General features: G+C 44.4%; 1 protein-coding gene across 9 annotated transcripts in view; it reads right to left on the bottom strand.

Moving 5' to 3' along the window:
* Positions 1-861: 861 nt before the first annotated feature.
* DPF3 (double PHD fingers 3) overlaps positions 862-15,684 on the bottom strand; it is a 202,302-nt gene continuing 187,479 nt past the window's right edge. For 8 of the 9 annotated variants that reach the window (XM_032984738.2, XM_032984732.2, XM_032984734.2 and 5 more), the window contains one exon: positions 9,937-15,465. In XM_032984738.2, coding sequence (XP_032840629.1) covers positions 15,395-15,465 — 71 coding nt within the window. In that variant the 3' untranslated portion in view covers positions 9,937-15,394. Of the gene's footprint in view, positions 922-9,936; positions 15,466-15,684 lie in introns of those variants that run through there. The other variant, XR_004405963.2, reaches the window with a different exon arrangement.

Genomic DNA, 15,684 nt, shown 5'->3' with positions numbered 1-15,684 from the left:
TGCTGTCTGAGAGCTTTTGTTCCTCTCCGGAGTGGCTGTGGTCTGTGCCACAGAGGTGAATGCTACTCTGCTGTATGGCAAATTTGACATTGAAGGGCTCTTTGTAGAAATAAGACTGCCATTCTCTCCCATTGTCCCTTTGATTAAACAGTGCCAGCGAAAGAGACAGTTTTGATGGTTGTTTTCATATTATGGGCATCTGGCTACTAAGAGCTGGGCTGAGATCACCAAATCACAAGCCGCTTTAGAGATGTCTGTTTACGCATGCTGATCCCACAGTGAAGTGATCCAGGAAAGTATTTGGATATGCGCATTTGGGCCGGGGGGGGGGGGGGGGGGGGGGGTTGGTGGAAAGCAATTTCTGGGATGTGTGGTGAGGACCATTTGTTGCCCGTTCATGCTGGTGTTTTCCAGTACCTTCCTCTGGTATCCAAACCCACAATTTTACAGGACTCCTGAAATAACCCCAGACTGTGGATGCTTTTCCTCCACTTTTACATAAACAGACTCCCAGTGACCTCTGAGGTACTTGTGACAAAAATAAAGGAAAACTAACATATTACACAGTGGACTCATTCATTAAGTTCTCCCCAGTTACCAGCCCTTTTGTAGATACTCACGTCTGTGTGAATCACCACTTAGCAAAGGCTCGACAATCCTTCCGATGTTCCGGGTTCAGTTGCAGGGACGCCATACACCATTAGTTTCTAATGTATACTGGACTAGGTTGATATCTTCTGTCTGCCGAATAAACTTTGACATCCAGCAGTCCTTTCCCAGAGTTTGACCATGTCTTTTTGATAGTACCAAAGCAAGTAGGGAAGTTCTCACGAAGAGAGCGCTCCCCTCCTTTTCCATACATCTGTTTGGATGTACAACAAAGGCTACAGGAGCATTTTTCCTTGTCTTTTAATTGAAGTGCTTAATATAAAAAAAAAAAAAAAAAAAAAAAGTACATACAAGTTCTAAACTCCTGTTTTCTGCAATCGTTTACACTGTTTCTAAGTTGCAACAGAATATTAGCTACGTAGGTAGTCAACACTGCTAACAAACTACAGTACAAGTTACTAATAACAGTACAAGATGCTTGGAATACATTCTTGCAAATGTGTATGAATACCAAAGAAATCCTGCAAAGTTGAGAGGTGTCCAACACACACTGCCCTCTTCTCTCAAACCCCTGTAGGATTTCACTCACGGGTTTCCTAACCACCAAAACACAGAAGGGCTGATCCTTGGCTGGTGCAAGCTGCGTAGCTCCATTAGTGTCCACGGAGCAACGTCAGTTGTCGTGAGCGAAGGGTGTGATTCACTCCATGCTCTGATAGACACCTTCAGATGGGGGTGAAACATCATGCACCTTTCCATGCATGACAGACTGATGGGCCGCCTTGGTCAGTGTGGCTTATAGCATTAAGCAACATATTTTTCTGAGGGTTTCGAGACCGATCTCTTTCTCCTGGAATAAATCAGATTGGGACGACTGAAGAACAGTCGGGACCACCCTAGATTCTCATGCCACTCTAGGTAAAGCTGGTCAAATTTCCCTCAAAAAATGCCAAGGTTTGAAGTGTAAGAACCCACCTCATCAACTCTTCTCCCCCACAAAAGGCTGGCAAAGCTATCAAGCACTTAATAAAACTGAGTGTGAGACAAGAAGAGCAAAGGTCCTCCACACAAGCCATGTCAAAACAAATCTCTACATACACACATTGTAACGATACAGTCACTTCAGAGTTCAAAAGAAAGGTTCACACTTTACAAAGGAGGGAAAGGGGGGGAAAAAATAACACAAGAAGCTGTCTTTACAATTATGTACTGGTTCCCAAACCTGTAACCTTATTCTGTGGCCACCAAAGTAAACGAATACCAAGGACGCCTCAAAGGAGTTAGCGATAGGCAACGTGGAGGTGGTGTACATAGCTGAAAAGGAATATAAAAGAAATGACAGGCATTTTTCTCCTATTCTGTTTCATTTACATAATCAAAGACATGGTGACAAACATACTACCGTGAAATGTCTCCTCAGCCTTGTGAGCCCACCTTCTTGTCACCCCAGAATTGGTTGCAGAAGGGTTTTTCCTCTGAAGTGAGAGTGATATCTGGGGTATTCTTCAGGCAGGAGTCCTTATTTTTTTCCCTCACTCAGTTGTTCTGGCTCACCTCTCTACTTACCATGTGGCTAACAGGACAATCGGTTTCATCTGAGACTGCTGGGTTTTTCTCACAAGCATCAATACAAAACCTCCTTATCACTATTGCCATGAAGACCAACATTTCAATGGCACACTTCAGTCAGCAGCACCCAAAACTCCTCCAGGCTATTCACTGACTGGCAATAGATTATTTTGGTGGGAAGCTACGGAAGTTGGCAAACCCATGACAAGGTTAGCTTTCCCATTCATCAGCACATTCTGAAAAGACTGAACATCAGTGGCACCAGCTCAGAGTAAAGACATAAAAGTCTAGTTCTCTTCTGTTGCAAAGAGGATAAAAGGCTATTTAGGGGATACAGAAGTTGGCATATTGTAGAAAACATGGTGGTGGCTCAGCGTAAGAAAAGTTCTTCAGCTGTATCGCCTTTTCAGTGACTTTGATTTTCTATTCATGTTCAGTTTTAAGTATTCCTACTTTTCTCCAACCACAGTTGACACCACAATTATTACATTACAAAAGCCAGTATGATGCAGTCACTCAACATACACATATATCATGTATAGGTAGGAGTGTGTAAAGCCAGGAAGTGGGGCAGCTTCTAACCCACATTCTTTTGTTTTCATCAGGGCAGGCAGATCCCAGTTAGGTGAGACAGAGATAACCTAGAGCACCCCCAATATTGAAAAGAAGGCTGTGAGTACATGAGCAGATAGAAACCTCAAAAACTAAACAAGAAGAATCAACATTATTAGAATATCCCCTGCTCTGTAGCTAACTCAATTGCTCTAAAATCTCTCTCGGGTAAAATAATTTTGTCATGCAGAACGTGCGAAGAAAAAGATGCACTTCCCCTGTGAATTCAGGGAGCGGATGTGCTTTCTCAGTATTGTCTAAAAGTTACCCAGTCCACCTGTTCTTCCCTAGCCCACTCTCTTTATAACAACAGTTCTTTTGCTAACTGTGGCTAACTGGTAAGACAAGACTATTTAATTACGAACAAACTTCAAGGTTAATGTATTAGAAGTCTGGAAATAGATACCCTGTTACTTCTAAAACAGACGATGCATTGTACACTTAGTGCTTCTCTGAATCCTCTTTCCACAGAGGAAAGCATCACAAGGGCAAGATTTCCATCAGTCCTGAGTTGGCACAGCCAGTTCTAAGAATTAAAATGTAGACCAGGCCTTCACAGTCATTTGCTCCCCTGCCAAAAGTGCTCACTGCCCCCTAGAAAAGCCAGTTCATTCTGAGTATTTGTGTGATGTAGACACTCCTGCACTTGGATTCACAGTGGGTCCTCAATTGCTCTTACACTGGCCACACACCAGGCATCAGAAACATTTTTTGATCACTTTCTGTGTGTCTCAAACTACATGCGATAAAAATGCAACTACGTCCAATATAATTGAAAGACTCTTTATCCCATACCCAAACTTATCTATTAGACTTGAAAGGACCACAGGGATGTACCAAATTCCTCAGAAAGTCCTCAGAAATCAAGTCAGGAGCTTCTCATTTTGTGGGATGTTTTTTCATCCTTATGCTGAGTTAATCTTTAGCTCACAGCCATTGTGAGTGTCACTGACCTTCCACTGAAGGGGCTTTGAACAAGAAACAAACTTTGCTAATTTCATCACCGCTGCCTTGAGCATCATCCCAGGTAAGAAACTCCCTGAAGACCAAAAGAGTCTCTCGGGAACACTTGTCTAACCACCTTGTTGTCAGACCACTCTGGACCTTCTATGACCCTTATAAAACCCCTTCACTTTTTTTGCAGAGGGCTTTCAGGACACATCCTGACAACAAGAGGCAAGTCACAGAAATGGCTGATACCGTGGCTGGACACAGACTGTGGCTTTATTCTCTCTGATGACAAGAAGTAGTATGATGGGAAGAGCCCAGTTAGACCCCAGATCTCCAAGCTAGACATTGTTTAAAATACCTTTTCACTTCCAAACTGAGGAGATTTGATAGCAAAATCAATAAGGTACCTCAAATAAATGCCCTCAAGTTACTGTTTGAAGACATTTTTAGGGATAAACAAGTGCCAGATAAAGTATCAAACCTTGGAAGTCAAAACACAGTTCTTGGATGTTTTGCTCCCAAATTGAATTATTCTTAAAAGGGGAAGGGAGTAACCTAAAAGCCTTTACAGTCTATTTTTAAATGAGAGGATGTTTTTCATTTAACTCTCTGTAACAGAATAATTTGAAAATGACTGAGGAAGCCATGTAATCCCAGATGGTCTGTCTTCTGTGTGCTCTTGTGAAGCTGCTGTGACTCCACTGCATTAAAAAAAGACATACATTATTCTGTAGCAATTGTCCATGACACTGAGGCTTACAACATAAATATTGCAATACCTCATCCAGTTTCGGTATGACACACCATGTTTTATTGCAGTAATGTCTCATAATAGGTGAAGGTGCTGCAGGGTCCTGTTTGGCCAATTGCTATAGGACCCTGGAGTGCACTTTCATAAGGAGGGAATATCTCCCATGGGAAGGGAGTTAAGATGAGGACTAGATGCCAGGAGAACCAGCTAAAGGCTTCACATGCAATCCTGGGCAAATATTTTCTGTGCCTCATCTGCCTCCTTCCATGCCCCCCCGGCCCCCCAAGCCCCTCCATTAAATGGGAGGTTCATTTCCTCACTTGCAGATAGCGCTGGATGCAAGGTAATGGAGCACAGCCCTGCTACGCACAGCAGAATGCCTCTAAATCAAGAAGCCAGTGTTTTTCGCCAATGTGACAGATTGAAAAATGCTTCTGGTACTTCCATGAGTGGGTTACTAAGCAACACTTTGGCTTCCAGGGAGTAGCCGTGCTGGATGTGATCTCATGCGCCAGCAGCCTGACCACATCCCCAGCTGGAGCACTGGGGGAAGGCGGAGAGTGTGTGCCGGCAGCAAGGCTGCATGGCTTCACTGCCTGTAAAACAGGCTCCTTCGAGGTGAGCTGTAACCACAAAGGAGAAATACCTCAGAGGTGACTATGTGCCCGCTCGTGGGGTGGCTAAAAAGCAAAGACGCTGTCAGGACATACCTTTGGGAGAGAGGTAAAGCTTAGAAGGTTTAAGCACCACCCAGTAAACCTATGGCATATCCCGGTCATGCAAGCTTTCACTTCAGCCTCTCTCAGAGCAAATGATGCTGAAGTGGACTGACTCCAGGGATAGATGCTAAAAATAATAGGGCTGGAAAAGAGTTCCACGTGAGGAGACAGAGAGATCAAAAAGGCTAGAACAGATTAGAAATGGGTAAGAGAAAGAAGGTTAGAGATTAGTAAAAGTGAGGTCTGATACAGAAGAGGAAAATCACGCACTGCTGTCCACTGTCTCCTGATAGAGCAGTAAAAGGTTGTTTACAAAATATCAAAAGGCAATACACTGAAAACTGATGAATCAAGTCCAGACTCCATGGCGTTAGAGTGAAATTTGCCCTGGTTGCTGACTGCTCCATCATTATCTTGCTGAGATGTCTCATTTTCCTTTGGAGGCTGTGACATGGCATCACCAGAACCAGGCTGAACCAGAACCAAGTGTAAACAGATCAGACTCATCTGGGATAGAAATACCTATATTCTTACATGTGATGGGTGTGCTCAACTATTAAGAAGTATGCATATTTTAACAAACAGTGAAGTCTAAAACTACTTAGACTGGGCCTCTTGTCTTTAAGACACCAGGCCAACCTCTTGGCTTAAAGTCAACAGAGGAATGTTGATTGAGAGCAGCTAAGAATCTGGCCTATCTTTTAGAGTATTGGTACTTTTTCATGTGCCAATAAATCATGCTTCAATAGGATTGAGATTAAGGTGTAAGGGATAATGTTTTGCCTTATTTTGTTACAATGCTGACACACCTTTGCAAAACAAGATTTTATCTTTCTGCCTTCTCAATCAAGGTAAGTAACACTTGCTATAGGACTCTAGATCTATTCCTGATATGTGAGCAATATTTACAGTAAGTAACATTAATATGATATACAAATACATATATATTTGTATATATAACTTAAAGTCTCCTTCTAATTAAAATTCAGTACTACAGCATCACACAGTAAGGCTCTACCAATGTATTAATGGGAATGTCGCTATTTTGGGATCATTACTGGAGCATTTTAAAAGTGCACTTGTAAATTGATGACATCACAGTTTTTATCTGAGACATCCACTGTGATATCACAGATTTATCCTTGTTCTATTCCCCTTTTGAATAATGGGGACAATGTTGTCCCAAATAAAGGATCAACAGCAAAGATCCTACCTCAGTCTTCCCCACCTCCAGTTTTAGTTGTTGACATTTTTCTCTGCAACCACTTCTAGTGAAAATGTGTATACCAACAGCACACTCAGTCTGAAATGGCAGATGAAGAAAAGGGGAAGCAATAACTTAACATGTGCACAAAATTCTGCTTCTTAGGAGATCTGGATGTCTACCACAGATGACAATTTACTTGAATGCTCCTGAGCCTATATTTACATCTGCAATTCAATTAAATAAATTATTCCCAGGCCTGTCCCCATCACTTCTGACCCAGGTTGAGGTGCTGGAAAAAAGTGAGAGTAAACAGGACTGTTGATCTCTGCTGCAGCACAAAAAATGGAAAGCCATCAAGGTAAAGAGGAAACATTTCACCCTGCATTTTTAAAGAACATTTTATGACTACAAAAGAGTCTATATGAACAATTGTGTGACCTTAATGTTGACTTGGGGTTAAGTCAGCACACGAGTATGATTCCCTGCAATGAACAAGGGTTTGTTGAACACTTCTAAGGGGGAGATAAAAGCTGATGGTTCAGTTTGGGCCTCTCTCTATTTCCAAATTGCTCTAGACCCTTCAAATCAGCTTTGGTACACACTGTCTCTGAAATCCGTGAATATATTGTAAGAGAAGAAAAAAAAATGAGAATGAACAATGAAGGATATTCTGTAATGAAGCTCAAAGGAGATGACACTTAGAAATTCCTCATGTGCTTGCTATAGCCTTCCCAAAAGGATGCTGGGGCACACTTCTTGTGTTATACTCCTGGGAGAGTTACGAAGGAAGAGTACATTAGGCATAACATTCATGTCTCGTCCTTTGATTTTCATCAGATACTTCCCTTTTAATGTTTCTGGCAAAGTTTGCACTGGCAGTGCATAGTGGACATCAAAATGCAGTCCTGAGTCCAGCAGCAGCAGATGTTTGGGCTGGAAACAGATCTGTGCTCCAGCAGAGTTCATGGGCAGCAAGGGGGTTGGCCTTCCAGGCAGAGAATCTTGAGGAATCCTTATCTTGATTTTCTGGACTGTAGGCACATGGGTCCTTGATGAGAATTAGCAGTTTCAAAGTCTTATACAGCAACAGCAGGAAGAGTCTTATCCAAGGGGAAAAAACTCCAGACTGTGATATCTCATGCACAGGTGAGACATGCTAGCAAAGACCCGTCAGACTGCTAGAGAAAGGAGCCCTCTCCCAGCCAACCAGTTCAATCCTTCAAGACATGGAAAGGAGATGAACATGAAATGGACTTGTCATTCTTTATCACTCCTCCAGAATACAAAGAATAAAACCTGCCCTTCTCTCTCCTTGGCTTCTGAAAAGTGGGGAGAGAGGAAACGTTTCCTGAGTCACTGTAGAGGTGAAACCTGTAGTTTGTTACAATGAACTGAATCGGATGGATGACTAGACTGACAGGAGTCTGAAAGAAAATATCAAGAGCTGAAAAATCAGCAATTTTTAGATATGAAGTGTTTTATTGTTAACTTCATGAATGCAAAGGGAGGTAAGCTGATCTGGAAATAGTAGTTTCCTCATTTCAAAACAGCATTAACAAACGTATATTCTAAATGCACAGGTGAATACTGTAATAATACTTTACGTTTTCATCCAACGTGGCAGGAACACACACCAAACATTAATAAACTACTGGCTTGATTCCCTAGCTGCAAAATGCCTGGCATTCTCACTGGCATTTATGCAATAAGAGGGTAAAGCCTAAAAACCCTTCTGTCCCCCAGAATTGCTGTTGTTTACCTTCCCCCACTCCAGTTAAGTGCCTCGAGGCCCAGTGGTGGGGGGACTCGCCAAACTCCCCCGCGGTGCAGCTGGAGGGACAGGACCATAACAGACCCATGCTAAGACCTGCCCATCGGGACAGCCAAATTGTGCTTGCACGTCTCGCAGCCTGGCTCCTCCAAGAGAGCCACCGTCCCCCCCGGGGGCCGGGGACACGGCCTGGCAGCGTGGGTCATCCTTGCCCTTGTCCGCGGCACGGGGAGACCCTGCGCCCCGTCCGGCACCGCCGGGGACAGGGCTGGCACAGCCCCAGCACCCTCCCTGCAAAACCGCTCCCCGGGAGCAGGGATGCGATGCTCTGGCCCTGGCGCTGGTCGGGGGGAGGCTGCCCGAGCCTGTGCGGACAGGGGCGACACAGCGGGGAGCGGGCTGGGCAGCTGCGCTTGTAAATCAGTCCCCTTCAGACCAGAGACATCCCCCCACCCTCCTCGCCCTGCCCCTCCAGCAAAACTGAGGTTATCTTATGGAAACCAGATCGGGTTTGGTGCCTGCCCTGAAAAACCATTTAACTACTGCCAGGGCTGGAGGTCGTTGTTAGTAATTATATCACCACTGAAGATAGATTTGGCTGCCTGCCAGTCCCAGCGCCTGCCCTCTTTGACCAGAGGAGAAGCACAGCCACAGTAACTAAAACTTTTCATTTCCTCTGCAGGGTCTTGGACCTTCAGCATCCAGCTCCTGGCTTGTCACCTGCTCCCATCTCCCCCGGGGCAGCGTCAGGGCCCGTGGCTGGCAGAAATAACTGGCATAAGGAACAGCGCGGGGGAGCTGGCTCTGCTCGCTCCGCCACAGCCTGGCTCTGCAGCGCTGCAGTAAATGGCAGCACTCGGCGCTTGCACGCGGTTAGTGGGCTCCAAGTGCTTTACAGAAACAGCTAAGAATTGCCATCCTGCCTTTTCTCCAGAAGCGAGGCACAGACAGTTTGGGTACCTGCCCATAGCGGTGCCGCAGTCCCTGTTGTAAGTGGAAATAAGCCCCGGTTAGGCGCGGTGAAATGTCACGCTTCCAGACAAGCTCAGGGCAGCTCTGACTCCCCATTCCAGCGGACAGGCTGGCACAGCCCGCAGCGCGGATGGATGGATGGATGGATGGATGGATGGATGGATGGATGGATGGATGGATGGATGGATGGGTGGGTGGGTGGATGGATGGGTGGGTGGATGGATGGATGGATGGATGGATGGATGGATGGATGGATGGATGGATGGATGGATGGATGGATGGATGGATGGATGGATGGATGGATGGATGGATGGATGGATGGATGGATGGATGGATGGATGGATGGATGGATGGATGGATGGATGGATGGATGGATGGATGGATGGATGGATGGATGGATGGATGGATGGATGGATGGATGGATGGATGGATGGATGGATGGATGGGCTCTCTCCCACCCGGGTCAGCTGCTGTCAACCGGGGCCTAAGTTTGGCGATGAGCACGTGAGCACCTCTGCCTCCTTGGCTGCAGGTGGTTCCTACAGACCCCCCATGCTGAGGGGGACGGGGCAGGAGGGGGACAGCACGTGCCTGCTCCTGCCCCAGCAGTGGTGGTCACCCTGCCCAGCTGCCTGGAGAAAATGAACGCGTACTGCCTGCGTCCTGCCATGTAGTATATCAAGCAAAAGTATGAGATGCTAAGACCGTAACAAACCCAGAACTGGCTAGAGAAGAGGGCTTTCCCATCCTGTCTGCCTGCTCCTCTCTACGGAACTTATTTTCACAAAAATGTAGATCTGGTCAACTGTTAAAATTTCAGGTGAGGACCTCCTCTTGTCCAACCCACAGCCTCCCATAACAAAATTGACAAAACAATCCATCTTTTAATCATCTCCTCCTGAAGATGTGAATTTTCTGCCCTCCCAGACTGGTGCCAAATTTTTCCCAATATAGTCTCATTTGCTCTGTCCCGTTTTTTTATATATCAGGAAAACATAAAGCATTTTCCCCTTCTGCCCTGAAAGACAGTTTTGTAGACCAGCAGTTGGCATTTCCAACTGATTAGATAGACAGACAAGTAAGATCAACCAAGATGTCTTACTCTAAGAAAGTGCTTCTAGCATTCAAAATTACATTTTTCTCCATTTTGTTTATCTTCTTTTACTTTTAGATGAACCAGTTGCATCATATAGAAGATTCTTATTCCTCCATAGCTGCTAACTTTCTTTTAAGTAGATACTGTAAAGTTTTCTCTAATGCAGTTTCTTGACATGCTGTAACTGAATCAAGCAGATACACAGTGGTGGATATGACACTAAATTGGAAAATTCGGAAAATTTCAATTCAGATAGACCTGAAATACTTTTGAGTCCCACATTAAATGTTTTATGTCAAATGAAGGCTATTTAATTTTTTTATTTTGAAATTAAATTAACTTTGAAGTTAAAATATTGAAGTGATTCAGCCTAAAAAGATTGAAACAAGCATTTTCAACTCCTCCGATATTCCCTCCATATTTTTTGTATGAAATAATTTTCCAGATTGAACTTGGATATGTGAATAATCGTGGTTCTCTGAACAGCACATTTTTTAAGAATAAATTTATTCCATGCAGAAAAGTCATGCCCAGCTCTACCTGGAATTTACTTGCGCACAATTCAAAGCATCCCTCCGGCAGTGACAAGCTTAATTAATATTCCTTTCTACCCCCATCCACTCCTCACCTCCCAAATGACCCCTGTCACAACACATGCTGTAGGTGTAAAGAACAGGCAACAGCCCCATAACACTGCACGGTGCAGGAGATTCTTCCTTTGGGGCAGAATTTACTAAGCTCCTTTTAAAGCAAGCTGATTGCAAAGTTATTTAGAGCAATATTTGCTTCAAAAGAACACACTGAACAGTGGCTTTCCTAGCTCAAGAACTGGCCTAAGGTACATTTACAGAAATGCTGTAAACTCAGTCCAAATACATGTCTATGGAAGTACAGTTAGGAGGCAGAACGGGACCTATCTCATATTTCTTAAAGGTATCTCCTTTTCTGAGCTACAGGGGGGGCTCTGCGATGATAACAGGAGCTCACCTCCTCAGTGGCACGACTTGGGTGCACCCCCTTTTTATGACCATTTCTCCACCCCTCTGGTTTCCGAGGCTGCTGCTGCAGCAGCTCCCTTCCTCAGCCAGTCTTCCCACCATGGGGCAGAAAACTGGGCAACACAAATGCGATGAAGGGAAAGCCAGAAACAAGACATGGTTTCACCGCAATTCAGTCTGGATTGTTCAATCTCTGGCACAGCCTGAGGTAGCTAACACCAACGTAGCTGCCATCGTGGGCATGAAGGAGGTCATGAGCAATTTACTGCATCAGTAAGGTAACTTGCTATAACCGACCTTTTTTAGGTTATCCAAAACGGGTTAAAAATGAGAAGGATCACGTGAGTATGTTTAACTAACATACTTTAAGGCCATTATGCAGACACAGCTTGTATTTAAATACATCCCCTCCCACAGTAAACATCTGTTTTTATAATAAGGACAGGAAGAACAATTACATCATCCAGCCTGACTTCCTCTATAACACAAGCCTTTTTCAGTCAGACATTCCTGTGATTAACTAAGATTGCATTTAATTAAAATACATCTTCTGGGAAGCTGCCCATTCCTGATTTGAAGACTTCAAGGGATGCAGGATCTATCATCTCCCATGGTAGTTTGCCCTGATCTGTGCTAAAATATTGCTTGCCTTGCCTGCACAGAAGAGATCTGAAACACACCAGAGTCTGACCACCTCAGGGCCTGCCAGCAAACTTGCATGTCCTGCCAGAGCAAGAGAGAGACGCATGCAGTGCCAGAGTCCTTGCGTTTACTGCCCAGACCAGACCGCTGCTACAAGAGGTCTCGAGATTTGCCAGAGAGCGGATGGTGTCACCCCAGTCGTTCATCCCTGCAGCCATGCAGGAAGGCTGTCCCCAGGGGGTACCAGGTGACAGGGAATCCATTATCAGAAGTTCTAAATGCCTCTTCCTCACCCCCCATGGCTGTGCCACAGCCTCTCCACATTGCAGTAGAGCAGGTACAGCATTGTTCTCTTGGTGCATAAATTAATATTTCTAAAGTGCACCAAGACGTAGGGCTCTGAATGCCTGCTAAAAATGTCACTGAGAGGTTTGTCCCAGCCCCTTATCTTAGACTGAGCTGGTGAAGAAGGGAGGCTGTAGCTGGAGGAAGTTCTCAGCACGGGAGAGCTGGCATCTCATCTGCTGCCAAAGTCACCTGGAGCTGTCTGGCTACACAGCAACACAGCACAAAGCCAAGGAGATGAAACGCAGCTGGAGCAAGTACCCTGTTACACCAATCTCAAACAGCAAACAATATTTTGCAGTTGAAGGTCTAGCAATCTCTCCTTCCATTATATTTCATTAGTAATAAACTTCGGCGTGGCAGCTGAGGAATATTTCCAAACACGAAAGACACTGTTCACTGCAGAATGGTTGTAGGAGGAGAAAACAGTCAGTGTTACGGATCGAAACCACAAAATAGGAATGCAGGTGTGTGTGCAGAGCACAGCCCATTTAGCACCATCTCCGTCACCAGGATGGAGAGCACTGATTTTCTGTACCAGCTGGTCCCACCAACAGGACTACCCGAGACTTACGTGATGAGCCACCCTTGTCTCCCTTACACACTGTCCAAAACAACATGCATTTTCCTCTCCATTGTCCTACTCCTCTTCCAAGGCCAATTCAAATACCGGGAAGCTGGGAGGTGATGGCCGTTTTTACGACAGAGCTCCCCAAGCCCAGCAGGCTTGTCAGCTGAGCACCAACCCAAGCCCTAACCCACCTCTGCTGCTCCCACAGCCAGCACCACCGTAAAACTTTCCTCCAGTGCACACACTTCTCAGCTCCTGGTGAACACATACCTGCACTCCTGGCCACAGCAGCAACAGGAATTTGTACCGGCTTGAACCGTGCGATGGTCCCAAGGTGCCAGGCCAGCAGGGTTCAACCACAGCAGCAGACGGGTGCAAAGGCTCATGCGGGCAAGCTGTGGCCCCCACGTGCTCCCCGGGGCCAGGGCACTTCCAGACTGGGAGCATGACACTTCATTTTACATTTTTTTCTAGAGCTTTGACCCAACAGGTACCAGACACCTAACGCAGGGCCACAGGCTCCCGCTTTCCCCTCCCCACACCTGATGCTCAAATTTCTTTGTACCCTTGGCTTGTCTGAGGCACTGTCACAGGGAAAGACTAAGGTAGTGAATGGATTTCACAGGCAGCCAGTGCAGCTGCTCCAGGAGAGATTTGGTCCAGTACAACTAGGACAAATACTTTCTAAATCTTTTTCTAACAGGTTAAAATACTCCTGCTGCAGCCTGAGAAGAGGCTGAAACAGTATGTGGGAGAATCCAGCAGCTGACACGGCTACTTTCGGTGTGCAAGCTGAACAAAATGCAAAAGGTGAAGAAACTATCTAAATAATGAGGGAAAGTGCATTAGGTCAGTATAGCTCATTCTAACTAAGTGTAATTAGCAGAAGGAAGAAAAATTACCTCACCAGTATTCTTTCACAATGTCCTTTCAAGTGTTCAGGGACATTTAATTTTGCAGAAAAGTTTCAACCAATATAAATATGCCAAATATAATCTTCAGTGTCCTTACCTACTTGTACAAGCAACCCGAGTCACATGCTGCTTGGGACTCTCATAATTTTATATTATAAACCCACTTAAATCTATGCATAGAAAGTAATATATATCGTACCCAAGAAAATGGTCATTCTGGGCTACTTGGCAGTTTGGGGAGTTGCAGGTTTTAAGCTTAAAGATGTATCTGGTAGAAATTTTTTGATGTACTCACTTGTCCTCCTAGTGATGTCTTAAATCATTCAAAGAGACTCAACTGTAATAATATTTTTTCAACTGATGCTCTTGCTTAGTGTTTCTTCAGTTCACATGTAGAGGTTTGTTTAAATAAAGTACAAGTATTTATATTTAAATTTTTAAATAATTATGAAAATCTTTCTTTTTATATTAGGTTCAGTAAATTATTCCCTTCTTTAGAGCTGGAGAAGGTTTTCTGACAAATTATCATGTTTGCCAAAAATGCGGTTGCAGATAATTCAGAGAATTTTGGGGCAAAATTATTTGAAAATTCAGCTAGATCTTGATAGTGACTTTGATAAAAAACAGCACTTTGGAAACGCTGGAAGTCCTGATTAGGCAATTCTCAGAATAAAATGCAACTTTCAGTTGCAGAACACTTTAGTTTAGAAATTAAAAAAAAAATAATCAAAAGTGCTTCATTTGACCCTAAGCCAAAGTTGTTCATTTTTGCAGCTTACTTTAGATTGCTCAGAAAACTGACAATTTTACTTTCTATGATCAACTTAAGATGATGTTTTTCTTTTGTTCAGTTTTCTGAGCTAAGCAGCAAGTCATTTAATATATAACCATTCCCAATTTCCTGAACAAACCTAAAATGATGAGTCTGGATTGGACATTGGCATTGCAATGGGACAGTGGGCCTGAATATCCTGAAATACCAAATACAGTAGTAGGCTTTTCTAAGCCTCTATGTGTGCACACATTGGTACTGTTCTTCCTTCAGAGGTACTAAAACCAGATTTCTAAAGATCTGCCAAATCAAAGCACTCGATCCAAGGGAGAAATTGTCACCCCCAAAATTTTTGATCAGTGCTTCTCTCGGTGACAACGCATTGTTCATGACCTGGGAAATATTGAACTAATGAAATTCTCAAAGCCCCCCGACAGATACCGAGTAGTTGCAGTAAAGAGATTTCCAGTCAAGCCTGTGAAGAGAAACAACTGGTGCTGCTCTCAGCCCAAGTATTCACCAATAATTCCTTGGGAGATATTTTACTACTTCTTCTTTGAAAAGAAGACTAAACAGAAAGCACAAGGCCACACAAAATTGATTTCTCTGTGTCGATATAACCCTCCCCCTTCTATAATGCATGTGAGCCTGTAACAGTAAGCAGCAACCATGCATAGCAGTGAAGAGATTTCATCCGGAGCATCGGGAAAGTACATGATCCTTCCAGCAGAGCCCAGGAGGTATGGCATTAGTGACAGTGAATACCACAGATACCTCTTCCTGTATTTGAGTGTCCATTCGTTTTGATGTGGGTTGTGTCTTTGTGTTCTGGATGGGAATTGTGTGCTGGTATGGCAACGCCAGGAACAAAGTGTTTCTTGACTGCTGGAGCTCCTCAGGCCTGGAAGCCAAAAGCTGATGCTCGCTCTCTGAGCAGCTCCCGGCACAAATGACAACTCCAGCTCCCTGCAAATGAAGAAATCCTTCTTATAGGAATGACATAAAATCCAGGCACTCAGAGTTTATGTCAAGATTGGTTTGAATAGGATATAATATATTCCTAACTTTGGAATCGCCTGTATTTCTCTGAAGCAGGCTCTGCTGCCCTTGGTGGTGTGCACATAAGCTTTCTACACGTTACAACACAGCCGGGGTGTGCATTGCCACTAGGTGTTTTATTTTTTC

This window comes from Tyto alba, unplaced genomic scaffold, assembly GCF_018691265.1.
Source record: "Tyto alba isolate M040663 unplaced genomic scaffold, T.alba_DEE_v4.0 Super-Scaffold_18, whole genome shotgun sequence".
In the NCBI taxonomy this organism is placed as follows: Eukaryota; Metazoa; Chordata; class Aves; order Strigiformes; family Tytonidae; genus Tyto; species Tyto alba.
This window is presented reverse-complemented; position numbering and strand designations above follow the sequence as displayed.